This window comes from Neomonachus schauinslandi, chromosome 12 (genome assembly GCF_002201575.2).
Source record: "Neomonachus schauinslandi chromosome 12, ASM220157v2, whole genome shotgun sequence".
NCBI lineage: Eukaryota > Metazoa > Chordata > Mammalia > Carnivora > Phocidae > Neomonachus > Neomonachus schauinslandi.
In genome coordinates, this window is record NC_058414.1 from 77,381,803 (window position 1) to 77,409,428 (window position 27,626).

General features: G+C 39.1%; 1 protein-coding gene across 1 annotated transcript in view; it reads right to left on the reverse strand.

The window, feature by feature from the left end:
- The window catches only part of AASS (aminoadipate-semialdehyde synthase), a 57,599-nt gene that overhangs the window by 8,138 nt on the left and 21,835 nt on the right, over positions 1 to 27,626 (reverse strand). The window contains exons 10-19 of the mRNA XM_021699319.2: positions 26,296 to 26,418; positions 25,849 to 25,960; positions 16,089 to 16,148; positions 15,875 to 15,942; positions 13,369 to 13,490; positions 13,055 to 13,181; positions 9,155 to 9,265; positions 8,954 to 9,062; positions 6,988 to 7,128; positions 1,295 to 1,462 (exon numbers count right to left, since the gene is read on the reverse strand). Of these exons, the coding sequence (XP_021554994.1) occupies positions 1,295 to 1,462; positions 6,988 to 7,128; positions 8,954 to 9,062; positions 9,155 to 9,265; positions 13,055 to 13,181; positions 13,369 to 13,490; positions 15,875 to 15,942; positions 16,089 to 16,148; positions 25,849 to 25,960; positions 26,296 to 26,418 (1,141 nt within the window). The remainder of the gene's footprint in view (positions 1 to 1,294; positions 1,463 to 6,987; positions 7,129 to 8,953; positions 9,063 to 9,154; positions 9,266 to 13,054; positions 13,182 to 13,368; positions 13,491 to 15,874; positions 15,943 to 16,088; positions 16,149 to 25,848; positions 25,961 to 26,295; positions 26,419 to 27,626) is intronic.

Sequence of the window (27,626 nt, forward strand, 5' to 3'; positions counted from 1 at the left end):
AAAGAGCAAGGGGAAAGCATGCACAAGAATGGAAGGGTTATCACCGATGGGCCTATGTGTCTTCCATCTTCCAGAGAAAAAGATCATTAGTGAATGGTGGATAACACCACATGACAAACCCCCTTTCTGCCCTCACCAGGAAATCTCATGGGGCATCGACATCTAAAACCAGATCTTTGATTTTCAGAGAGGTGGTATGTTAGAGATGCTGCTTGGAGTGGGTTGAGAAGTGTCTCCCTCATAATTCACATCCACCCAGAACCTCAGGCTATGACCTCATTGGGATATTTGCAGATATAATTAGTTAAGGATCTCGATATGAAACCAATCTATATTTAAGGTGGACCCTAAATCCAATGACTGGTGTCCTTACAAGAAGAGAAGAGGACAGAGGGACACACACAGAAGGTGGTGATATGAAGATAGAGGCAGAGATTGGACCAGTGTGCCAAGTTAAAGAACACCAAGAATTGCAAGCAGTCATCAGAAGTAGAGGAGAGAGACATGGAACAGTTTCTCCCTCCAAACTTCCAGAAAAAAAAACAACTCTGCCCACACTTTGATTTCAGACTTCTGACCTCAAGAATGATGAGAGAATAAATTTCTGTTGTTGTAATAAGCTACATGGTTTGCAGCAATTTGTTAGAACAGCCCTAGGAAACTACACTGATTGTCTTAATCTGGTCATTCTTGTCACTGCTCTTTTGTGATTAATACTTAAATGTGTGGTGGACATTTGCATTTATACCCCTAGAATCTACACCCCACTTTGTGGTAAAAACATTTTAGATTTGCTTTGGGGAAAATGATGCTGACTATATCTTCAGCTTTCAGGACATGAAACAAAAGGCAAAAGCTGATTGGCATATTTTATCCCACTGACCCCACTGATATTTTTACCTATACTTTTTCATTCTCACTGGATTTTACCAAAGAGGCTGGGGATGCTGTCACCACTGTGCCACCATGTACAGCCTGGGACTGCAGCCAGCACTCCAAGGAAGAGATGAGAGGCAAAGAGAAACCAAGAGCCCCTGAGGTCACTTGACCCCAAAACTCACTACATCTGAAGGTGACCCTTCCCCTCCCCCACCAAGTCCTCATGAGTCAGAAGTTCCCTTTTTGCTCAGGCCATCTTGAGTTGTCTCTTAAAACATTCACTCAAAGAGTGCTGAGAAAACAGACTCCAACCTGGTTTATTATCCTAATTATTTTGATTACTAAGAAAAATTAAGCATATACATCACTTACATCAAAACAGGAAATATGTTTCATCTCAAATACAGCTGCTTACCTTATATCTCAGTGTCCCCCGCAGCAAAGTGTGCGCAGATGGAATGCCATAAATCTCAGCATATTTTGTACTGTCTCTGTTAGGATAGCCTTCCAAATTTAAGCCAGGGAAATAATCCATGGGAGTAACTGCATCAAGAAAGGAGATGCCCCCTGCAACATTCACAACCTGAAGAACATTGAAAACGCACAATGGGGTTACAACATTGTGCTCCCCTGTGGACTTATCTGCGTTATTTGCATAAAAAAGAAATCAACAGGGTGCCTGGGTGGCTCAGTCGTTATGTGTCTGCCTTCGGCTCAGGTCATGATCCCAGGGTCCTGGGATTGAGCCCCGCATCAGGCTCCCTACTCGGCGGGAAGCCTGCTTCTCCCTCTCCCACTCCTCCTGCTTGTGTTCCTGCTCTCGCTATCTCTCTCTGTCAAATAAATAAATAAAATGTTTAGAAAAAAAAAGAAATCAACATTTTAAAAGAAAGCAATAGAGGATTTGAGAAAAAACATTTTAATGAAACTACCATAACTGACATCCCATACTCAAGCGATTCCACTAACAATTCAGAAGGCCATGATTCTCCCAAGCTTTAAAATCTGACTTAAATCTAGATAAGATGGCACTGAATTATGTCCCATTAGGGGTTTGTTTTTAAATAAATAATAAGCAAAAAGCAACAGACCCTCATTTCAATGGCTATGCTCAGATAACAGTGGCAAGATCCTCACTTCACTCTTCACTTACACATGCCTTTGAATGTTGCATATCAGGCACCAGTCTTGTACATTTCTGTCACAGCTAGCATTAACGGGGCACCTACCATGTACGTGCCAGGACCACACTCATTGTGGAGGGAAGGAGAGTGATGAAGATGAAGAAGTTGCAATCTCTGTCTTCATTCCCTCCTTCATTCACTGAACAAACATTTACTGAATGTCCGCCAAGTACGAGGAGCTGTGCTGGAGCAAGTACAAGGAGCTCACAGCCTGGACTAGTCACCCTACAGGTGTACGCTGGGGACAGGGAATGGGAGAGATGTCCCCTTACAAGAAAGACAACGTGTGAACATACAGCGAAACTCAAAGAAGTGCTACCCCTTAGTGCTAGTGCTAGTCTTACTGCTGGTGAGAAGTAAAGTCAATTCCCAAGCTCTTCTGATTTCTCCGTAATCCTCCTACCTGCTCCCTCCCCGATCACAGTCAAAACGCACCAAAGCGTACTTTTCCCTTTGATTTTGATGAAAGGACTAAATTGTTCTTTTGGTGTGTGAAGTTTATGAGATGATGAAAAACATTCTGGCGTGATCAAATCAGGGCTGAGAATCTGGGGGCTGTGGTAGAACTGGGTTTGTCCCTCCTGCACCACTGGAAACAGCTTCTGACCACACGTCTGCAGCTGCAAAAACCACCCAAAGGAGTCTTCTGCTAAACTTAAGGGCCCTAGAGTTTATTTGTAGATAGGTTCTGCCTGTGCCTTGGTCTGAGAGAGAAAAAGGAAATGTCTGTGTAGGTCGCTGAAGGCCCAGAAGGAAATGGGCATTGCTGACTGGAGTCAGGCCTGGTGACATCTCTGCAGTTAAAGGCTTAGGTGTGCAGAGCACCAAGCACCACTAAAATTCCAGGAGTGAGAGCTGAAGGACTCAAGGAGGACTTCTCATTTAACTTTCTTAGGAAACTCCCCTGGACTACACAATGAACATTTCCAGAGGGACCATTTCTGCCCTATGGCTTTCATACTAATCTCTTCTACTATCAGAACAGTAAAATTAGAAAAAAAATCTAATAAGCAAGCAAATGCTAACCTTTAGGGTCCCCACACACACATCTCACTTCTAGAACTCGTGGCAATTCTAAAGTTTGTTTGTTTTTTACTTATTTGAAGGTGAGGAAATTGTTTTAAAGAAAAATTCTGTAGAGACTACTTATATTCCAGCACTTTACCAATCAGAAAGAAATCAGCTGGTTCATAAAAGTTTATCATCAGATCCTTGGAAGAAACTAGGGAAATAGCAACTGAATAGTCATGATTCACTTAGAGACTGACAGCTGCCAAAACAACTTGTCCCCCAAATTCCTGGGTAATCACTGTCACTTGACCTCAATGCAGTTGTATTTCTAGGGCTATATCGTGGGGTTCATGAATAAGCCCTATCCTGTTTAATATTTTATTAATGGCTTAGATGAAGAAAGACATATTTATTTATTTGGCAGAAAATATGCATTTTTTCTGACTCGACGGTGCTCACTCCCAACACCCACTGGGAGCAGAAATAGTGGCTCATGACCCACTACGGCCACAGGCTGCTCTAAACCCAGCTCTTCCCACACCCACACGTCTTTCCCCAACCATTGACTGACAATAAGCTTGATCGCTGAAGTGACAAAACATTTAAATACAGGAAATATAGGACTTATTCTGAGCTAGGTGCCTTATACACACAAAACTGAGAGTCACCCAGAGGCAGATTTGAACCCGGATCTGTCTGACTCCAATGTCCACGTTCTTTCTACTACACCATACTGTCCCCCTAATTGTGCTTATTTGTGGATCAGTATTTCAAGAAGGCTACTGATTGACAAGGTGCAGCATTCCAATCATGGCACTTGCTAACTGCATTCAAAATGGTTGCGGGCAATGGAGAGTAGAGGCTCTTCCTACAAAGGAGGGCTGGGTGCTGCAGTCCAGCTAGGGGCAGGCAATAGGAAGAAAGCTACAAAACCTATCTCAGAGCTGTGTTTTCAGAGCAAGCATGATCCCGAGAGTATTTGTTTCACCGGGAGTCGCTTAGGAGAGGGGGCCAAAGGAGATGATGGTGCTCTACCACGTCACTCCCCAGAGCCACCGATGTCCCACCACCCTCGAACTAAAAGAAGACACAGCTACTGTCTTCCAAATATGTGGAATCATATTTGCTAGAAATACTATTAGAAGTTAGAAGTTAAAAATGGTGCCAGTGGCTGGAAATTCCTGCAAGGATGTAGGACAGTAAGATACATCCTAGTTCATAGGCCACTGCCTGAGATGCTGGAAAAGTTTAAGGCTTCAACCTTAAGCAGAAGCCAGAGAGGTCACCTGACTCTCCATCGTGATTCCCTGAATTATATAAGGCCTGCTTCGTGGTGGGGGTGATAGCGGCAGAGGGGATGGAGGGACAAGAATACAAGAGAAGCTTTAAGAAGTTTAACGATCTGGGCTGGGAGACACACAGATGCACTTGAATTACTGAGCAAATAATACAGCATCCGGAAGCTTCTTACAGACAAAGTGTGGGAGTCTGGACAAAAGAATAGTGAATGGGGGCTGAAGTCGTCAGGAAAAGCTGCATCCACAAGAGGGAACTTGGTGGGACCTTGAAAAAAGTATCATTTTAGCAAAGAAAAGAAAGGCATCGTGTTTTCTCTCAGCCTCCCCCACAGTGTTAGGGAGATGCAAAAAGCATTCCTTTTTTACAAAAGGAGTTTAGGATGAAAGGGGAAAACTTCAAATTCAATATATACAACTTCTGTTGCCTGAAAATAACCTCTTGCTTTTCCTGAGCACTCACCACCCTCAATTTCTTTACATAGCTAATTTTTGCAGGGGACTTACGCCCTGCCTGAGAACCTGCTGTTAAGCAGATTACCAGCTATTAGACCCCAGGGAGGCCCACTGCAAGTACTTATCTTCAGACCAGGAGCCCAAAGCTCAGAGAGATTCACCAAGTTCTAGTACCACCCAGCTGGCCATGGCAAAGCCAGGCCCACTAACATCAAAGCCTGCTCTTTCTCACACACAGGCTGCACTCTGCTGACCCTTCCATGGTTATCACCTTTTCATTCATATGGCCTCCCGAAAATAAGCATTTGCCCAATGGAAGCAAGAAATTTTCCCTGCATTCACGTACTAGTGTACACCAAACATGGGCCAGTCTCTTTATCAGGACGGCAGGAGGTGGAAGGAGATTCTACACATGACAGGAGGCAGGCAGTGGCACATAAGGACGTGCTTTGCAGAACGTCAGACTGTTTCGGGCCCAAACCTTCATGATTCTCAGAACTGGAGAACTGGGTGGGACATCAGTAGCCACATTACCATCAGGAGGCTGATGCCCAGTGGGTCTTTACCATTGCCTGGACTTTGGTGGTGTGGTGAAGGATGTCAGCACTTGGACCGGAACTCAGGGGTCCTGGTTCATATCCTGAAACACATGCATGTGTAGCATCAAAGTGTCCTGCTTGTTTGCTAGTGTTTTAAGTGCAGCCACATATGGTCCTCTGGTCACTAAGTCAGCTCTTCTCAAGTTCAGCTGCACATTAGAATCACTTGGGGAGTTTTTGAAGATCCCCAAACCCAGGCAAATCAGCATCTCTGGGGATGGGCCCAGTCATCATTATGTTCTATTTTCTAAACTGCCTGATGATTCCAATGTGCACCTAAGGCCACGATGTACACTCTATGCATCGTAAGCACAGAAGACAATGCCTGATAAGAACCTTCACTTTGTGTCTTTCAACTTTACTCCTCTGTACACAAAATACATTTAAATTCAGATACACTGGGAATTTAATATTGCTGCTTGAATAATCTTTGTAAGACACGCAGCTGATCACATCATTCACCACTCCCTACAGGGCTAGGGAGAGGTGAGGTGTCCAGAGCACAAAATTTCAAGAGAAGCCCTTAGTCCCGTCACATGTGTTCCTCACAGGAATCTTTCCTTATGGCCACAGGCATGAACTAGGAAGGCAAACGAGCGTGCTGTGGGCCCCGGCTGTGCCACGTGTGGTCTCTTGGACTGTGGCTGAGTTAGCTACACTTCCTACCCTTCCTACTGAGGTCGCTAAGCCACCTACTAGGGTGGTTGCAAGAATCAAATGAGGTTGGTGCTCAGCAGTTAAGGTGGCAGCATCCCTGCCCAGCTGGCACCTGCTTATCCTCCCAGGCTAAGCACATCTCTTTTCTGCTTTCTTCTCCCCCATCCTCGCCAACGTCAAATCAACTGCCCTCTCATCTGCGTTCTGTGGCACTGTAGCACACTCTAGAACTTCTCCTGCCGGAGCTTAGCCACTTATCCCAGTGTCTGTCTTACCTCCCATGAGGCAATCTGGTAAAAGAGAAGAGAAAATGCTTTGGGATTAGTTAGACGTGGGTTTGAATCCCAGCTGAAAAATCGTGAACATTCTCTTTGAGCCACAGTTTCCTTACCGCAAGATGATGAAAATAACACTGAATTAATTCTGACACACAGCAGCTGGGAAAGAAAGTTAGCTTCTTTCACTGACCCACTAAACCCTCCATTCCAAGAGCCACCCCCATTCCAGCTATGAGTTCTCCGAGGTCAGGAACTTCATTCAGTGTGACAACCTTGAGCAGGGACTCAGCACATATTTAGGATACAGTAAATGTTTGTCCTGCTGAAATAAATCACAAGACGACCTGTATTTATATATGCACAAGTTGAGAAATAAATTTTCAAACTGCAGAAACAACTTGCAAGAAGGTGAAGAAGAAAGAATGAGCACAGGCGTTGCTGGAAACAGCATGTAGACCACACTAAGTGGAACAGAAAATACCCACTGGGAAACACTGGTGGAGGAGAGAATGGAGGACACACAGAACAGCCAATATCAAAGGTCTTGGTATCAGGGAGGAAGAGTGTGGACTTTCTGAGACAGTTATTTCAGGTTTGTATCTCTAAAGCTTTGCTGATAATCCTTCACCTTTCCATTGAGCAGGTAGGTAGCCGGCTGCATTATGTTCATCAAAACTCCCACTGGACTCCAGCTAAATTTGTATCTCAAAGGATTGTCTGAATGTTCAGGGGCTGGAAGCCCACCACAGTAGGAAATATAAGATTCAATCTGTAAAATAAGGGATGAAAGACAATGACAGAAATGGGGTAAATGAGGTAAACTCGCTATGTTTTTTTTTTTCTTAAACTTATAAAGGCTTTCAAAAGCCTTCCTTAAAGCCTTTAAGCCTTCCTTAAAGCCAAATGCTATTTGATTAAGTCAGTTATATTATATATATATATATATATATATATACATTTTTAAAATCCACTGGAGATTGTGACTAATATTTTGCTAGCTAAAAATCCAACTATTAGTTCAATTCTGCTTGGTCAGTTCCTCCTGACTTTTGTGCTCAAATGATACATTTGATTATATATTTTGTAATACATAAGTATAAATAATTACTATTAAAATAGAATTAATATATAATTAATATTTATATAAAATATAATTCTAATTAATTTGATTCCATATTTGATTACATAACTGTTACATATATATAACCTAAAGCACTTAATCTGATTCTATCACATTTTCATATCCAATAGTTCCTTCTCATGTGCAAAAGATACTTTATATACCAAAAGATTGACTATTCTAAAGAATTTTCCCCACTTTTATTTTAAAGATTTTATTTATTTATTTGAGAGAGAGAGAATGAGAGAGAGAGCACATGAGAGGGGGGAGGGTCAGAGGGAGAAGCAGACTCCCCGCTGAGCAGGGAGCCTGATGCGGGACTCGATCCAGGGACTCCAGGATCATGACCTGAGCCGAAGGCAGTCGCTCAACCAACTGAGCCACGCAGGTGCCCCGAATTTTCCCCACTTTTAAAAGTCAAGCTTTGGGGCACCTGGGTGGCTCAATCGTTAAGTGTCCGCCTTTGGCTCAGGTCATGATCCCAGAGTCCTGGGATCGAGCCCCGCATCGGGCTCTCTGCTCAGCGGTAAGCCTGCTTCTCCCTCCCCCACTCCCCCCTGCTTGTGTTCCCTCTCTCGCTGTCTCTCTCTCTGTCAAATAAATAAATAAAATCTTAAAAAAAAAAAGTCAAGGCTTTATCCATTTACAGATAAAGAAGATATAGTATATGTATATATACAATGGATTACCACTCAGCCATCAAAAGAAAAGAAAAGAAATCTTGCCATTTGCAATGATGTGGATGAAACTAGAGGGTATTATGCTAAGCAAAATAAGTCAACCAGAGAAAGACAATTACCATATGATCTCAATCATATGGGGAATTTAAGAAACAAAACAGGCGATTATAGGGAAAGGGAGGGAAAAATAAAACAAGCCAAAATCAGAGAGGGAGATAAACCATAAGAGACTCTTAACTATAGGAAACAAACTGAGGGTTGCTGGAGGGGAGGGGTGTGGGGAGATGGGGTAACTGGGTGATAGACATTAAGGAGGGCACGTGCTGTAATGAACACTGGGTATTATGTAAGACTGATGAATCACTGAACTCTACCTCTGAAACAAATAATACACTATATGTTAATTGAATTTAAATTTAAAAAATAATTAAAAATAATAAAAAACAAATCAAGTGGGGAAAAAATAAAAATGACTGTTCTTAAGGCTATTTTTAAAAAATTAAAAAATAAAAGTCAAACCTTACCATCTCCAAAGGCAGTCTAAAATCTTTCATTAAAACAAAATATTACAGTAGCATCTATTTCTCTAAAAATCTATTATTAAGCCTTGGACATTGTTTTACTATACAGATGTATCTGCAGTTGAAGGATTTTACCAGAAATTTCTAGTCAACGTATTAGTTAGAATATAGCAGCTTCCTTAATCAAAATTATAAAAAGATTATTTCTGTACACCAAAATCTGGACCTTTTAATATTTTCCTAAATGGACCTTTGGGTGTAAATTAGACTCACCGTGGCTCCCACTTCCTTGGCCTTATCTATGGTTTCCATTGCCAACATATGATCAAGACCAGGGTCCAATCCCAGTTCACCAATGACTGTGATGCCGGCATCTTCCACACTACAACAGGTAGGAAGGGGAGGAAGAAAAAGTTGGATATAAAATAAAAATAATGCCATGGAGCTACTTAGTTGAAAATGACTGAAACTTACCTTTTTTCTAATTCTTTTAGCGCCGGTGTGATGTAGCTTGCAGTGATCATGTTAACTTTGCTTGTGATGCATGCCTCCGCCACAAGAGGATGCAATGCATAAGGCAACAAGCTTAAAAAGAGAGTGAAACTAATCAAAAACTTTCCCAACCCTACCTTTGAATATACCTTAAACTGCACTAAAGCTAAGACATCACTCTGATTATTCACTCCAAGGTGACCAATGACTCTTGGAGAACTACAGAATAAATTCATCCTGTTATCACATTTAAAACCCTCCACAATTTGACTTTCACCTAATCTTTCCATTATTCTCCCTCTATCTTCTTCATAAACCAAAATGGGAACCAAAGAAGTTATTATAATTCTCCACTCACAGCCTGTACTTTTCCAGCTCTGGAACTTTACTCTGACTGTACCTTCTACTTGGAATATTATGTCCACCCACTCACCCCCATCCAGGCCATACCCTACTTGAAGAAATGTCTGGAGAGTCACCTGCTCTAAGAAGCTCTCCCAGATTCTCCCAAAGCCAGATCTTCTTCTGCATTCATTCAGCTATTTCTTTGCAACATTTAATGGGATTTATTCCATTCATCCTTATATTTCTATGATTTTCTATCTTGGCTCCTCTACTAAAAGATAAGTTTCTTTTTCTGCCATATTTCCCAAATGGCTATCAGTTGGGTTAAACTAAGTCAAAGTGACCCAGATGTTACATTATAGAGTAGAATCTAAGAAGGTCCAAAGGAAGAAATAAGCTTTAATGGTACTGATTGGTGCAAAACTTTTCAAAATGGTTAGAAATCTATATGCTAAGCAAAAAAAATGAAACTGTGTTCAAAACTTAACTCCAACTCAGTTTTCTAAAAATCTGGCTTTGGTGTTTTAATTTGGCACTAGGACTACACAATCACAAAAAAAAATGAATTTAAGTAATTGTTAATATAAATGAATATATTCATGTTCTATCCAAGGAATAATAAAACATCATGTCAATTGCATAACAATATTCAAGTTCTACTAGCTTACTGACTACCTGGTGAAGCAAGCTACATAGTACAATGAAAATAGAAATACAAACTTGTAAACATGATCACACTATTATCACTGTATTTGTCAAATTCATCCTGCAAATTTCAGATTTTCTCTAAAAACAAAAAAATAAAACCACCTCTGAGATACTTACGCCTCCTCAGGTTAGTAAAGTATTGCTACTTAGATTTATTATCCTGTGGAATAAAATTGTGTTCATATTTTGCCAGTATCAGTATGAAAACTCTCAATCTCTGTTTTTTGACTTTTTTAATTAAAAAGAATTATTACCAAACACGGTAACCCCTTAAAAGCCAATGAAAAAATACATGCAAAACTCTTTGTTGGAAAAATATTAATAGAAAATGTACAATGACATCATCTTAAAGATTAAGTAGAGTTTTTTTGGTCACATTCCCCACATTAAAAACTTTCTTAATAAAAAGTTTATTAAGATTTAATAACATTTTAAAACTCTGGCATAATCTGCACTAACCAAATAATATGCTAAGAACTAGAATGCCAGAACTTTGATTAATGGTGCCTATTTTAGACAAAAGGATTAGCAATCATAACTCATTGCATATGTAATATAATACCTACTAAAGGGACAAAACTTTTGAATGATTTGAGTTGACTCCAACCCAATTAATCCAAATAATTAGAAATGCCACTTGTTAAAACACACAAAATACAAATGGAATTTTCAAAGTAACTTACCGAACTCAATTACTACTTTGCATTAAGAACTAGAATCGCCAAATTAAAACCATGAGGATTTCACATATTATTATAAATTTTTTTGTGAAACATATTCTTCATTTTATTTTGGTGGTCACTATTACTGTGTTTTCATCAAAACACTTTCTCCAACTTAAAAAATAAAAAATTTAAAGAATGCTACAGGATAACAGTGTTTAACAACATTACCACTATTCAGCATGGAAACTCAACGGACTGAGAAAAATTAAATATAAAACAGATTTTGTTAATGTTAAATTTTTTCGAGGCCATCAGTTTGCTAAATTTTTAAATATGCATTATTATTTAGTCATATTTTGCTTCAGATTTAGTTCTAAATGTGTATTATAATGTTTTCTTTTTTTATGGAAAAGAAAAACAATGTTTTATTTAGGTACCTATGTGTGGCGAAACAAATTCCCTTTGTTTTATTCAGGAGGCTAGAACATTCCATTATGAATCATAATCGTATCAATGACAAACAAGGTCTATGGGTCATTGGTAAATTTTTGCTGAATAAAAATTATTGCACATTAAATTTATATAAATAGAATAACATTTTAAGTGCCTAAAGCGAGCCTATAATTTAAATACATCAAGAGATAATACACAAGTTCCCACACAGGATTACCTTTCCTATTGTATGTTTTCTAAACCCTTTTGTTGTTGTTGTTGTTGTTTGAAGGAGGACATCACAGAACTTCCTCCAAAGATATCATTTCAATCTGATCTAACTATGAAAGTCACCTCATTATGGATGAGCAGGTAGCTTTCTTCCATCTTGGAAAAATTATATTCTAAGAATAAATGACTATTCTCATCACTTCGGTATTTTAAAACCCAGTTTAATTATAGAGTACCCTCATGTAGCTCTGTACCTAGAAGTTAGATCTGCATTTTTATCAGTAGTAAACACTATAGTTCAAGATCTGTTCCGCCAATAAGACTAAAAATGGTTAAAAGGCTACAAAATTTACTCATTTTCCCTTAAGCTTTATTAAGTCCAAGTGATAAAATAGCCACCAAAATATATGAAACATTAATACTTCTGACACAGCAATTCCACTTCTAGATAGATATCCAACAGAAATGCATATATATGGCAACCAAAAGACAAATACTAAAATGTTCATAGCAACACAATTCATAATAGCCAAATTCCAGAAACAATCTAAACATCCATCAACAGTCAAATGGATAATAGGGGTATATTCACACAATGGAATGTTACATAGCAATGAGAATGAATAAACTATAATTACAGGCAACAACACAAACAACTCTCACAATCACAGTGTTGCAGAAAGAAGGCAGCCATAAATGAGGACACACTGAGTAGCTCCAAATGTACAAAGTTGAAAACTAGCAAGAATTAATGTATACATGAGAGGCCAAGATAGTGCTTACCCTTGAGGGATAGGGCTAATAATGGAAACGGACACATGGTGGGCTTCTGGGGTACTGTTATTCTGTTTCTGGATGTAGATGATGGTTATGAAGTGTGTTCACTGTGAAAATTCACTGAACTATATACACTTATGATTTGGGTATTTCTGGGTGCACACTTCAATTGAAAATTTACTTAGGGGGCAGCTGGGTAGCTCAGTCGTTAAAAGCGTCTGCCTTCGGCTCAGGTCAGGGTCCCAGGGTCCTGCAATCGAGCCCCGCATGGGGCTCCCTATTCCACGGGAAGCCTGCTTCTCCCTCTCCCACTCCCCCTGCTTGTGTTCCCTCTCTTACTCTTGTCTCTCTCTGTCAAATAAATAAAATCTTTAAAAAAAAAAAAAAAGAGGGGCGCCTGGGTGGCTCAGTTGGTTAAGCGACTGCCTTCAGCTCAGGTCATGATCCCAGGGTGCTGGGATCGAGTCCCGCATCGGGCTCCCTGCTCTGCAGGGAGCCTGCTTCTCCCTCTCCCACTCCCCCTGCTTGTGTTCCCTCTCTCGTTGTGTCTCTCTCTGTCAAATAAATAAATAAAATCTTTTAATAAATAAATAAATAAAAAAGAAAAGAAAATTTACTTGGGAGAAAGAGAAAATAAGGAAAGAGACATAACAACAGTGATCATATATTTTGTGTTTCCTACACAAACAAAATATATGACAATCATCTCTTCCTAGATACTAACCTGATGACAAGATCCTGTTTTGCCACCAAGGAGCTCAACTTCTCTTCTTGTTTACTAATGTCCATGCTAACAGGATTAATATTATATTTCTTACCTAACTGTTTGATTTGGTTCTTCATGTCAGAGCCTATTTCAAGAATACAAAAGTCCAATTTTTAGATTACCTTCACTAGTCAGAGAGTAAAACACATTTTAACATTTCCAAAAATAATTTCTCAGAGTTTAGAAACAAGATAGTCATCTAAAATTCACAGAGTAAGCATGCTTTGAAATCGGTTTTCCTTCTTCTTCTTTAAAAATTAGGGCTTATTTACCTACTGTTATTTCTATCTTGTTATCTCTTGACAGGTATTCCAATACAGGTTCAGATACATAACCAGATCCAAGAACCAAGACCTTTTTCTTGGTGTCCATTGAAAGTGACTGAGCAAGTTCCCTATCAATAAAAGAGGGGAAGGGGAGAAAAATTTAACAACAACAACAAAAATATTTAAATAACAAAATCTTGCTGTCCCCCAAACAAACCAAACCTTAGACTATGAAGCAATAATTTTTCCCACATTTCTTATAATAAGAACCTCAACAGGAGTTCCCTAGACCAACATTTTTCATTAATTATTTGAGATTTTGCATGATAAATAACAGACCCTGACTTCTCTGAGGTGTATGTCCATACTTTCATGAATTCCCAACCACTGATGAGGTGCAGATGCTGGACCATCGCCTGGCTTACTCACAATTGAGTAACTTGGTTTCACACTTTATCCTTCCAAGGGACATGATTCAAAATCATGCCAGGGGCTATACTTCAGAAACCTTACCCTTCACAACAATCTGAGGAGACAACAATCTGAGAAGGAGATTGTTATTAGCCATATTAGGCATTGTTTTGTCATTTATCATTAGGGTCACTTGAAAACAATTAAAACCAGACTTCTGAAATCACAAATGCCATGGGTTAAATATAAAAACCTACGATGAATTACTAAGCAGGATTTTAATGCTTGAACAGTTTATTCTATTGGAATTTGTCCCTTCCTGGCAGATTAACTGTCTTTCCTACAAACTATGACCTACAACACCGTGACTGTCTTGTTCATCTTTATAAACCCATTAGTGCTCAACAAATTTTGTCTTAAATATGGAAGATACTCATTAAAACTCTGTTGATTCAAATTCACAAATATCAATGTAAGACCATGGGAATGGCTTGGTGGCAGGGACATAAACAGAAGGCTCTGTTGTTGGAATCTTTTAGGCCAAGATGTCTCTCAAACTTTAACCTTTCGATTAATTCTAACTGAATAAAAATAAATTTAAATACAAAATGTCCCTGCCCCTCTTCACCCCCAACACTCATGTTACTGATGAGGTGAGTCTCCTTTAACCTCCACTCCCATCCATTTCACCCCCCAGAAAAGAACACAATTATTTGGTTATTGTGTATCCTTTCTAACAACATTTTCTATAGTTTAAGTAATTAAATTTCATTGTTTTGATGTCCAAAAATACAATATTCAAAATACATTTTTAAAAACTCGCTCCTAAATTTTAATACTGTCCACCCCATCAGCTACCTCAAACACTTGAAGTTAATAATCACTGTGCTAAGTGATGAAGAGGCTATTCGAGTAAGGCAGGTATTTAAGACAACTTAAATTTCCTTTCAAAATACAATCTTCATTATCAGAAGTTCCACTGTGAAGGGGGGTAGGAAGTCCTAGCAGACTTGCTGCTACAAGAAATATGGTGTGTAAGAGTGAAAACATCATCGTGACCAGTCATGTTAGACATGTTATTAGGATTAGTAATATAGAGATCATCAGATGGTAAGACTCAAACAATAGAGAGTTATGAAAAATGAACATATGTGAAGTTTCCCCTATAAGAAACTCTCTTACAGGACTATAGTGCTAGCCAGTTTAAAAACAAAAACAAAAACAAATCTCTCTTGGGCTCTTATGCCAGAATATTTCACCAACACATCATGGATGGACAAGCACAGCAGTAGTATACTTGATCCAAGCAAATCTCTTTACTTCTTAGAGACAGAAGAACTGAGAAGGAAGATAAGGCAGTTTGTTTGCTTCTTTTTAATTTTTCCACTCTGGTCTCTCCTGAGAATTCAGTGCATGGATTATTTTGTTAAATGTGAATAGACTAGTGGAGTAGATATAAACACAAATCAAGTGCAATCAGCTGAAGAGGACCAGAACACTCCAAAGAAATGTCAATGTTTTCAAACTCCGAGCAGTAAAATCAATTAAGGAAACAAGGCCCTTAGCTAAGTACCTTTCTAAGAGAACTATTCTCTTAGATGGATACATTTACCACATTACTGTTTGGCACCTTCATCCTAAGAAGAATTCCCAGGGAAAACTGACCTCTCACCATTTTCTTTCTTCATGACTTCTCTTACTTTCTAAATAAGAGCCCACTTGCCTAAACATTTTACTAAACAAAATAGAGTCCAAACCCTCAACTAAAAATCAGACTGAAAGCACCACAGAAAGGGTTAGTGTGCTTATTTTCTGTGAGAAAATAGCTGAGACATGTCAATATGCAAAATGCTAGAGAAAGAAAAAGGGGCTCCTCAAAGGACAACTTTTTAGACTTTTGCTTGCTTACACACAAGTCTACAATAGGAGATTAGAAAGCCAAAATGATGTTCAGAGGAAAATAATTCCCACTGGTTTCAGCCAGTCACATAGTTTGGATTTCCTATATGTACATTTTCCAAATTGTATAAACCTAGTATCATTAACTCAAAAAGAAGCATTTAAAAATACTCAACAAAACCAAGATAAGAATAATGCTTACCTGCTCTCCCGGAGTTTCTGGATATATTTATACTTATCAGTCAATACACCGTTGGATGTAATTACTGCCTAAATGTGTATGACACAAGACATTTCTTTAGTGTCCATATATTAGACCCACAAACAGGGGCTCATATAACAAAGATGGAGAGAGAAAGGGAAAGTGAGAGAGGGAGAGAGGATGGTAGTGGAAAAAAACTATTTTTGTAACTTACGTCTCGCACCACAGGAGAAAAATTCTGACTTTCAAGAGGCTGTGTCGCATCTGATAATATCTGAAAAGAAAATGAGATTGGTAAGAGATAAATGATTGTAGAGAAGAATTCCTGGTGTTTGTTTCCATATTAAAATATTAGTCGAAGGAAAAAAAAGAATTTATAAAAGTTTTCTGAAGATCACTGAATATAAATAATTGGTAATAGAAGTCCACAAGCAACGAATTTTGTCCCCTAAGAACCTATTTCAGCACAAGTCCCAATTTTAAAATTAAAATTTGATCATCTTTGCTTGTTAAAAACACAAAATGGTTTATCCTTCCCCACCAGTTCAATGTGTCATATTGAACATGCTGGCAAACATCACCACAAGCTTTACAGCCATAGTTCCCACTCTGAGGGCCCGAATCCCAACCCAAAGGTTCACACTGTTCTATCCGAAAAGAGAATGGGCCTTTCAGACAAAAAGCCATCAAGCCTGCAATAGGGAGTCTCCCTCAGGCCCATATTATTCAATGTACAGGCACATCAGCATTTCGAAAGTATCAAGAAAAAAGTAGACTTCAAAGAGTCACCCAGTCTTCCCTTTATCTTACAAGAATGAGTCAGATGGCCAATAACAAAAGCCACATCTCTCAGATTAATGTCCCACCATCCTTCTAATCCTCCTCTTTTCTTACAAAGTATCCAATTCCTGAATAGGCTGCCAAGAGTAAAGGTCATATAAGTTAGTAGTGTTGCTTCTGATGGTCAGGACCTTAGGGTCAATGAGACAACCATTCCCTCCTTATCCTTGTAGGTTAAAGTCTAGAGCACTCACCCAGCTGAGAAAGAGCAAAATGTACCTACCAGATACTGGCAGAGAAATATTTATTTACTGTATTAAAATAAATATGAGGGGCATCTGGGTGGCACAGTCAGTTAAGCGTCCAACTCTTGGTTTCAGCTCAGGTCGTGATCTCAGGGTTGTGGGATCGAGCCCCATGTTGGGTTCTGTGCTCAGTGTGTAGTCTGCTTGAGATTCTCTCCCTCTCCCTCTGCCCCTCCCACTTGTGCTCTCTCTCTAAAATAAATAAATAAATCTTTAAAAAAATAAAATAAATATCAAAACTACTTTCATGTGTCTAAAACATACAACACTTATGCTATCTATTCCTGGGATATGGGCATTTAAAAAAAAGATATATATCTATAAGGCAGGTAGGGCATCTTTGGGGAAACTCATGGAATTGGCACACCTGGTGTCCTCCATTGCTTCTTTTACCCAGGCACCTGTGACTATTCCTTCCTCAAGCTGACTCCTTCACCTACCAACCCTGTCTCCTGCCAGAAGCCGTAGGTGAATAACAACATGGGATTCGAATTTCACTTGGCATATGCCTAAGCCACCGAACTCGTGTATCCTTCCATTTTCTCGACTGTTATACCTAATTCTGCAGCCTTACTCAGGCCTTTCTGAGACCAGGGGAACTACCTCCCACCTCTCTCCTTCCATTTATCTTCAATCTAAAACACAAACCTGACTGTTTCTTCTGTGTCTACTTAAAATAATCCAGCAGCTTTCCAAAACCCTCAAGATAAAAGTCTCTAGTTCCTTATGTGGTCCCCAAGACTCTGTATAGTCTGTCTCTGCCTCTCCAACCTCAATTCTCCCTTCATCTCATACCCAAAACTCTAGTCCTATCAACACTGTGAAGATGCTCATCTGCATTAGCGTTCCCATGACTCTGTGCTACACCATGTGGATGCCTCACATGCTATTATTCCTCTACATGGAATTCCCACTCTTCATCCTCCAAGATACAGCTGAAGAACTGCCTCCTCTGTGAAGCCTTTCTCAAAATCTGCCCCCAAGCAGACTGAAGCTAAGAACTGCACTTGGCATCTTGCCTGTGCAATAAAATGGTAAATACTCAATAAATATAGATAAATGGATATATGCAATAATCATATGGATTTTTCCAAGGAAAATGAAGTAACTATCTTGAGTCCACCTAAAGAAAGGCAAACATGAAAGACAACAAAAGGCTGCTGAATAATTGCATTTAACTGTCTTCCTTGCTGGAATTCAACCATGACAAAAGTATAAGCACAAGGGTCCTAAAGTATATGGCATGCCATGTCACTTTCACATATACCACCTTTGAGAGCTCATCACTCTTTCCTAAATTAATTTCAAGCTATTATCCTGGTATCAAGACCATTTCCAATATGGAACCAACATACTTCCCTTTACTGTATTGGATTTGACAGCTCACAGAAACCCTCTGTTAACTCCCATCTTTGCTCTCCTCTCTCCATCAGATAGTGTGCCTCCCATTCCCATGCAAATGAACAGATCCTATACACCTATCAAGAGCTGCCTCAAATGTCACCTCTTTCAAAAAACCTTTCTGACTTTACCCAACAAGACAGAGCCTCACCCTCCACAACTTCATTAGCATTTTCCTAATGGCTGTCACTTGTCTCCATCCACTTCCTGGAACTTATGCTTCTATAGGTCAGAAGGTGTATTTTAATTTTCTTCATCCATATATGTGCCTTGTTCCAGCAGACAATAAATATGTAATTAATTCGAGTGAGACAAACTTCTCTATTGGTTCGGAATGATAACCTTTAATGCCACAAGGTCTGAACCTTATGTCAAAAAGGAAAATCTAGGGGTAAAAGAGAATGCATATACTTTTTTTAAAAAGATTTTATTTATTTGAGAGAGAGAGCAGGGGGAGGGCAGAGGGAGAGGGAGACAAGCAGAGCCCCATGAAGGACTCTATCTCACGACCCTGAGATCATGACCTGAGCCAAAACCAAGAGTCAGATGCTTAACCGCGATGAGCCACCCAGGCACCCTGACAGTGCATATACTTTGAATACAGTTCCCATACAGTTATCAGAAGAGAACACAGACAACATACTTAATTTTTTTAGTGGTAAGCAGATACACACATATCAAGACTACAATATAAAGCCATAAATTTTCACAAATGTCCAGTGCTTAAAGACAGTGCTGAGATAGATGCCCCCAAGACAATCCTACCACACTGTTTGGAGGACTATCATGATACATAAAAGGAAAAAGGTGTGACAATTTAGAGAAGCCAGCTTAGTCAGACATCTGTGCAATATCATCTGCCTCAGTCTGACCAAAAATCTCCAACACCTCACTGTCAGGTAATTTTAACCTTGTCACATTGCCTAAGAGTCTATTAACTGCCGGTTTATGTAAGCAAAAACGTATCGCCTATTTAAATATACATTTTCTTTCCAGCAATGGTGAATTAGATCTTTTCAGACCAATCTTCCCACTGAGTAAAACCACGTAAAACATGAAAAGCCTCAGTTCTTAGCTTCAAAAAAGTACATAAAACTTTTTTTTTGTCTGGGGAAAACAGTGGAATAGGAGGACCCTAAGCTCACCTCTTCCCACAGGCACAACTATATAACAACCACATCAGTTTATATAAGCCAGAAAATGACTTGAAGACTGGCAGAACAAACGCTCCACAGCTAAATGAAGAGAAGAGGCCACAACGAAGAGGGTAGGAAGGGCTGAGATGCAGGGATCCTCAGGACTTCCCACAGGAGGACAGACAATACTGGCACAGGGAGGGGAGAGAAACAGACTCTCACACCGGGGAACCCACACAGGAAAGATGCATCCCCATAATATTTGGTTTTGAAAACCAGAAGGGCTGAATTTCACAGGTTTTTACAGGCACCGGTACTTAAAACATGTAACTTTAAAAATCTGCGGGCTTGGCTCTGGGAGACCCAGGAGGGCAAGATGAAACTGAGTTGCTACCCTTAAAGAGACAGCACAAGAAAAAGCTCCACTGAGATACAGCATAGAAGTAGCAGTTTGAAAAATGCCTGGGGTATATGGGAGGAAGATTTGTTTACTAATCTCAGAGCATGTGCCGGGGATTGGGGGCAAGAATCCATGAGAGACTTGTCTAGGAATCAAGGAGCTGGCCTACACTATTTCCCTGCCCCACCCCACAGCGTAAACACATGCCACCAGCTGAAAGCAGCATACCACCTACACTTCTACCTAACTTGATAACAGTGTGCCCTACCTGTGTGTTCCCCTGTAGACACACCCCCTCAAGCCAGGCCTCAGCTCAATGTCTCCTCCCACTGAAGAACCGTGCAAGCCTTGCTAACACCCCACATCTGACACCACAGGCTTCTGCAGATCAAGCCCCTCCAATATACTCTTGGTCTGAGCCCATCCAAAGTGTGCCACAAGGCTGGCAGTATGCAGGCAGCCCTGATGGACCAGCACCACTCCAAAGCGGCCTGCTCCAGGGAGAGGGAAAGAGAACCACACACACCAGTCAGACCGAACCCCAGCAGTGGGCTGGGGACAGATAGCTGATCTGACGGCAGGTCCCACCCACCCACAAAAGCTTTTCAGAAGACAAAACAGGGAAAGCAACCTGCACCTCAGTGCTACTGCATCCACGGCAAATGCCAGGTCTGACACAACTCAAGCCCAAGGCAGCCTCAGACCAACCTACTAACATCACAGGGACCAAACCCTGCCCATAATAGGCAAAGAGGGCCATTGCAGATGACAACAGAAGAAAAAAGTGGCTCAGCCACAACAACAGAGTGCACACAGCACACACAGGAGACATCCAGTTCTGGTGAATAAGGAACATTGCACTACAGGGCACTACAGGACCTCTTCTTCATAAGGCCACTACTTTCAAGAGCAGGAGATGTAGCTGACTTTCCTTACACATGGAAATAGACACAAAGAGTTAGACAAAATGAGACAGAGGAATATGTCCCAGATGAAAGAACAGGACAAAATCACAGCAAGATACCTAAGTGAAATGGAGATAAGTAAAATGCTCTTGAGGTAAGAGTCGAGGGCTCGGTAAGAACCTTAACAAAGAGATAGAAAACATAAAAAAGAACCAACCAGAAATGAAGAATTCAATAAATGAAATTAAAAATACACTAGATGGAATAAATAGTTGGCTAGAGAAAGCAGAAAAAAAGATCAGGGACCTGGAGAACAGAGTAATGGAAAAAATCAATCTGAACATGTGAGAGAAAAAATAATAATACAAAATGAAAACAGACTTAGGGAACTCATCTACACAACCAAGTATAATACATTTACATTATAGGGATCCCAGGAGAAGAAAGAGAAAAGGGGGCAGAAAATGTATTTGAAGAAGAGCTGAAAACTTCTTCAGACTGGACAAGGAAACAGAAATCCAGATCCAAGAGGCACAGAGAGCCCCCAACAAAATTGACCCAAGGAGATCCCTACAAAACCACATAATAAATAAAATGGCAAAAACTAGTGATAAAGAGAAAATTTTAGAAGCAGCAAGGGAAAAGAGAACAGTTACATACTAGGGTAACCCCATAAAGCTATCAGTGGATTTTTCATCAGAAACTTTTAGCAGGCCGGAAGAGAGTGGCATGATATATTCAGAGTGCTGAAAGAAAAAACCTGCAGCCAAGAATTCTCTATCCAGCAAGGCTATAATTCAGAATAGAAGGAGAAATAAAGTTTTCCAGAAAAACTAAAGGTAAAGGAATTCATGACCACTAAACCAGCCCTACAGGAAATGTTAAAGGAGACTCTGAGTGGGTAGGAACAACCATAAGTAGGAGCAAGAAAAGTAGGAAGCACAAAAGCAGTGAAATTAAGTATACCTATAAAAATCAGTCAAGGGACTCAAAATAAAAGAATGTAAAGTATGACACCATAGGGGCACCTGGGTGGCTCAGTCATTAAGCGTCTGCCTTCGTCTCAGGTCCTGGTCCCAGTGTCCTGGGATCGAGCCCCACATCGGGCTCTCTGCTCTGCGGGAAGCCTGCTTCCCCCTCTCCCACTCCCCCTGCTTGTGTTCCTGCTCTCGCTGTCTCTCTCTCTGTCAAATAAATAAATAAAATCTTAAAAAAAAAAAATGACACATATACCTAAAATGTGGGAGGGAAAGGAGTAAAGAATGGGTTCAAACTTAAATGGCCCTCATCTTTATATATAGACTGCTATATGCAGATGTTATATACAAACTGAATAGGAACCACAAATCAAAAATCAGTAATATATATGCAAAAAAATAAAAGAGAAAGGATCGAAGATCATCACTAAAGAAAGTCAACTAACCGTGAAAGACAAGAGCAAGAGAAGAAAGGAAAAAGAGAAGATCCACAAAAACAGCCATAAAACAAGTAACAAAATGGCAATAGTTGCATACCTATCAATAATACTTTGAATGTAAATGAACTACATGCTCCAATCAAAAGACATAGGGTGACAGAATGGATAAAAAAGCAAGACCCATCTATATACCACCTACAAGAGACCCATTTTAGACCTAAAGACACATGCAGATTCAAAGTGAAGAAATGGAGAATTTATCATGCAAATAGATGTGAAAATAAAGCCAGGGTAGCAATACTTATATCAGACAACATAGACATTAAAACAAAGACTGTTAACAAGAGACAAAGAAATATATATACACCCTAATATTAGAATATATATATTAATATAAAGAATAATATATATATATTATATACTAGAAAATATAACAATTGTAAATATTCATGCACCCAACATGGGAATACCTAAATACATAGAGCAGTTAATAACAAACATAAAGGAAGTAATTGATAGTAATACAGTAATAATAGGGGACTTCAATACCCCAATTACATCAATGGGTAGATCATCCAAACAGAAAATCAACAAGGAAACAGTTGTCTTTGAATGACACATTGGACCAGACGGATCTAACAGATATATTCAGAACATTCCATCCTTAAAAGACAGAATACACATTCTTTTCAAGTGCACATGGAACATTCTCCAGAACAGATCACATATTAGGCCACAAAACAAGTCTCAATAAATTCAAAAAGACTGAAGTCATACTATGCATCTTTTCTGAGCACAACACCATGAAACTAGAAATCAACCACAAGAAAACATCTAGAAAGACCACAAATACATGGAGATTAAATAATGAGCTACTAAATGATGAATGGTGCAATCAAGAAATCAAAGAGAAAATAAAAAAATACATGGAGACAAATGAAAATGCAACACAATGGTCCAAAATCTTTGGGATGCAACAAAAGCTGTTTTAAGAGGGGAGTATATAGCAATACAGGCCTACTTCGAGAATCAAAAAAAATCTCAAACATAGGGGCGCCTGGGTGGCTCAGTCATTAAGCGTCTGCCTTCGGCTCAGGTCATGATCCCAGGGTCCTGGGATCGAGCCCCGCATCGGGCTCCCTGCTTGGCGGGAAGCCTGCTTCTCCCTCTCCCACTCCCCCTGCTTGTGCTCCTGCTCTCGCTATCTCTCTCTCTGTCAAATAAGTAAATAAAATATTAAAAAAAAAAAAATCTCAAACATAGAAAAAGAAAAATAAATAAGACCCAAAACCAGTAGAAGGAAGGAAATAATAAAGATTAGAGCAGATATAAACAAAATAGAAATAAAACAGAGCAATGAAACGAGGAGCTGGTTCTTTGAAAACATCAACAAAATTGATAAACCTTTAACCAGACTTATCCAGAAAGAGAGAGAGAGAGAAACAGAGAGGACTCAAACAAAATCAGAAAAGAAAGGAGAAATTACAACCAACACCACAAAAATACAAATAATTATAAAAGAATATAATGAAAAATTATATGCCAACAAATTGGACAACCTAGAAGAAATGGATAAATTCCTAGGAACATATAACCTCTCAATACTGAATCAGGAAGCAACAAAAAATTTGAACAGACCAATTGCCAGCAATGAAATTAAGTAAGTAATCAAAAAACTCCCAACAAACTAAAGTCCAGGACAAGATAGCTTCACAGGTGAATTCTACCAAACATTTAAAGAAGAGTTAATACCTACTTCTCTCAAATTATTCCAAAAAATAAAAGAGGAAGGATAGCTTCTAAATTGATCCTGTGAGGCCAGCATTACCCTGATAACAAAACACTACAAAAAAAAAAAAAAGAGAGAGAGAGAGAGAGAGAACTACAGGCCAATATCTCTAATGACAATAGATGCAAAAATCCTCAACAAAATGTTTATTGCAGCATTATTTACAGTAGCCAAATCATGGAAGCAGCCCAAGTGTTCAGCAATAGATGAGTGGATAAGGATGTGGTGTAATACATACATACACACACATACACACACACACACAATGGAATATTACTCAGCCATAAAAAAGAATGGAATCTTGTCATTTGCAACAACATGAATGGAGCTACCGAGTACATATTGCTAAGCAAAATAAGTCAGAGAAAGACAAATACCATATGATTTTCCTATGTGGAATTAAAAAAACAAAACAAAGGAACAAAGGAAAAAAAGAGACAAACCAAAAAACAGACTCTTAACTATAGAGAAAAACATGGTTACCAGAGGGGAAGTGGGGGATGTGTGAAATAGGTGATGGGGATTAAGGGTACACTTTGCATGACGAGCACTGAGTAATGTATAGGACTGTTGAACAATATATACAATATAGTGATATTGTATACCTGAAACTACTATAACATCATATGTTAACTATACTGGAATTAAAATTTAAAAAAATTTTTTTAAGGTAGATAAGACTTGCTGCACCATAATTCTGGGGAAGAAAGCCCAAAGAGATGAGTCTGGCATTTGGCATGACTTTTCGTGGGTGTAGCAGGAATAGAACCCAGAGTAACCACAGCCTCCAAAATGTGAGTGGAAAATGCCAGAAATGGCAGATTCAGAAAAAGTGAAGCCCAACTTTCATGTGAACTCTGTTCAAGTCTCTGGATAAGCCCCAAACTGAGTGTGTGTAGGTAAGCAACCCAGCTAAAGATGAAAGAGCTGAACTTTTATTTGAGCTACCCCCACCTCAGGTGAGACAAAGTTTTCAATTTAAGTCTAACCAATGAATTCTCTGCTAAACAAACAAACAAACAAACAAAAAATCACTACTTTTCAGGAAAATGTAACAATCCAGAATCTCTATCACATCATCCAGGATACAACCCCAAATTACTCAACTAGAAAACCAGAAAACTATGACCTGACCCATTTTCAAGGGAAAAGACAATAAAGTTCAACCACAAGCTGACATAGAATTTTGGAAATATGATGCAAAGACTATAAAGTAGCTTTTCTAACTCCGTCTATATGATAAAAAACAGTATACTCATAATGTATGAAAAGATAGAAATTCTCAGCACAGAAACAGAAGAGTATGCTTAAGATAAATACTGAAGTAAGAATGCTTATCTTTGGCAAATGAATGGAATTTAGATAACACAGTATTTCAGCAGTCAATCACTGATTACAATGAAAAATACATGACCACAACAAAAGCTGTCACTTCACTAAGCATTAGTGACAAACAACCAATAAAATTTTCTGCATTTCTCATTTTTCAAATCTGTTCATCACAGCACAGTAAGAATGTTCTAACATGAATTGACCTAGACAGCAGGAAGAGTAAAAAAAAGGAAATCTTACCTCACATGTCATGAACATTCTTAATAAAATATGCATAATGAGAGATAAATCTAATTGTAGTTAATCATGAAGGCAGTTATATAATTATATTCCCCATAAGACAAGTAAGCAGAATATATAAAAGAGCATCTATAAATACTTTTGAGGGAGGGCTGGCATTTCATTTTACAACCGATTTCTTAGGTATAGAAGACCAGAACATTCCTAAGATCCCTCCACAGTTCTATTTAAAGCCACAGAATTATTGTGGATGTTACCAGTCAGCTTACCATTTCTTCAACATAAGGGTAAAGCATGTCTCCAAAGTATTCTGTAGCTTCAATTGGAAGCTGTGCTGGCAAATTGTCAATGGAACACATCAGAATCCCAGAGCCTTCAACACTAGGAGAAGCAATATGCTTTATTCAGCTGTATAAAATGCTATTCGTAAGCTCTAACTTTCCCAGGCATCTACTCCATTATATCTGTTCCAAAATAATTTATAATTGTGTACCAAAGTATAAAAGAAAATAAACAAGACTTCAAACAAAACTTCCCTTCTTTAGCAACCCATCTCCCATTTAAATATAATAATCACGTATTTAAGTGTTTGATTTTGCATGTCATTTTTCTACCAAATTTTTAAATATGGTTGAGCATATCTCTGGATATTTGCATATCCTTCATAAAAATGTGAAACAGTGAATATTTTACACTAGTATATCAAGCAAACTCACCTGTCATGAATAATATGCTGGTCTGCATCATACATACAAAAGGGATGTTCTATTGTCGTACACTCGGTCATAAACTCTATTGATCCTCCTGTGTCGGCTGAAATGTCACATATTGCCACAAGCCTGAAAATAACATCGATACTCAGATGAGAGCATGGAACTTCTAAACAAGATTAAAAATGAATAAAAATGAAAGGTACTTGAACAACTTTCAGTGTGGGTGCCAATTATTTCCTGGGCTCTTCAGCTCTTTTTCCTACAGTTCACTGTTCAGGACACTGTGTTCTTCTAGGACATAGACAATCTTCCCACTACAAGCTTTAGTTTCCACACACAAAAGTAAGAAGAAAAAGAAGAGGAGGAGGAGAAAAAAGGAAATCAAAGTGGAAAACCCCTTCCCTAGAGAAATCATAAGAAACAGCCTAGTTAAAGTTAACCTATTTAGCCAACTCTAAATAACTTACGAAGGTTTGATTGCACTACCTCCACCCTGCTGAGTGGCACCAGGTTTATTCTGAGAGGGACTCTGTATGACTGATGACTACAGAACACACAAAGACATCGTTCTTCATATAAAGTGAGGCCAGTGTGTCCCATCAGGAGGTTTGGAATTGTAGGTAGCTTTTTGTCCAGTGGGGACAGGTCTGTGCTTACCTAGCCACTACATAATTTCACATGTTAATACAGGGAGATCTCTAGAATTATGAACAGAAATCTCAGCCCAGCTTTTGAAATCCTCTAGGGGTTGACCAAAAATTTCCTGCCCAACCTCCAACTACCATTTGACTTTGTCAACCCTGCACTAGAGCTAGACTGCTCACTCGCTGCGTTGTTAAATCGTGTCTTGGTGGTTCCATATTTATCAAGTACCAATCCTACCACTTGAAATTCTCTTTCTCCTCAGTCTTCCTTTTCAAGACTTTGCTGAGCCCAATGTTCCCGCTTTCTTCTAAATTCTTGTGCTATTTATTGCTCCTAGCATTCCTTTGGCATTTACTTCATGCCAGCTACATGCCTGAGGGTAGTAATCATATTTTTTCTCTATGCTTCAGCTTAGCAGAGTGCCAGGCAGAGGAGGTGTTAACAAATATTTATTGATTATGTAATTCAACATTTAATAATTATTTAATACAAATTGTATGTCAGGCAATGTACTGGGTACTTGTCGCCAAGATAAATAGGACCCCTATCCTTAAGGAGATTAAATTTTAATGGGAGGGAGAAAAATCATAAACACAGGAAAATAAATGATCATGAATTTCAGGAGGAAAAAAAAGTAACAGACTAGAGAGAGATGGGGATGGGAACACAGAAGATCTTTCTGAGGAGGT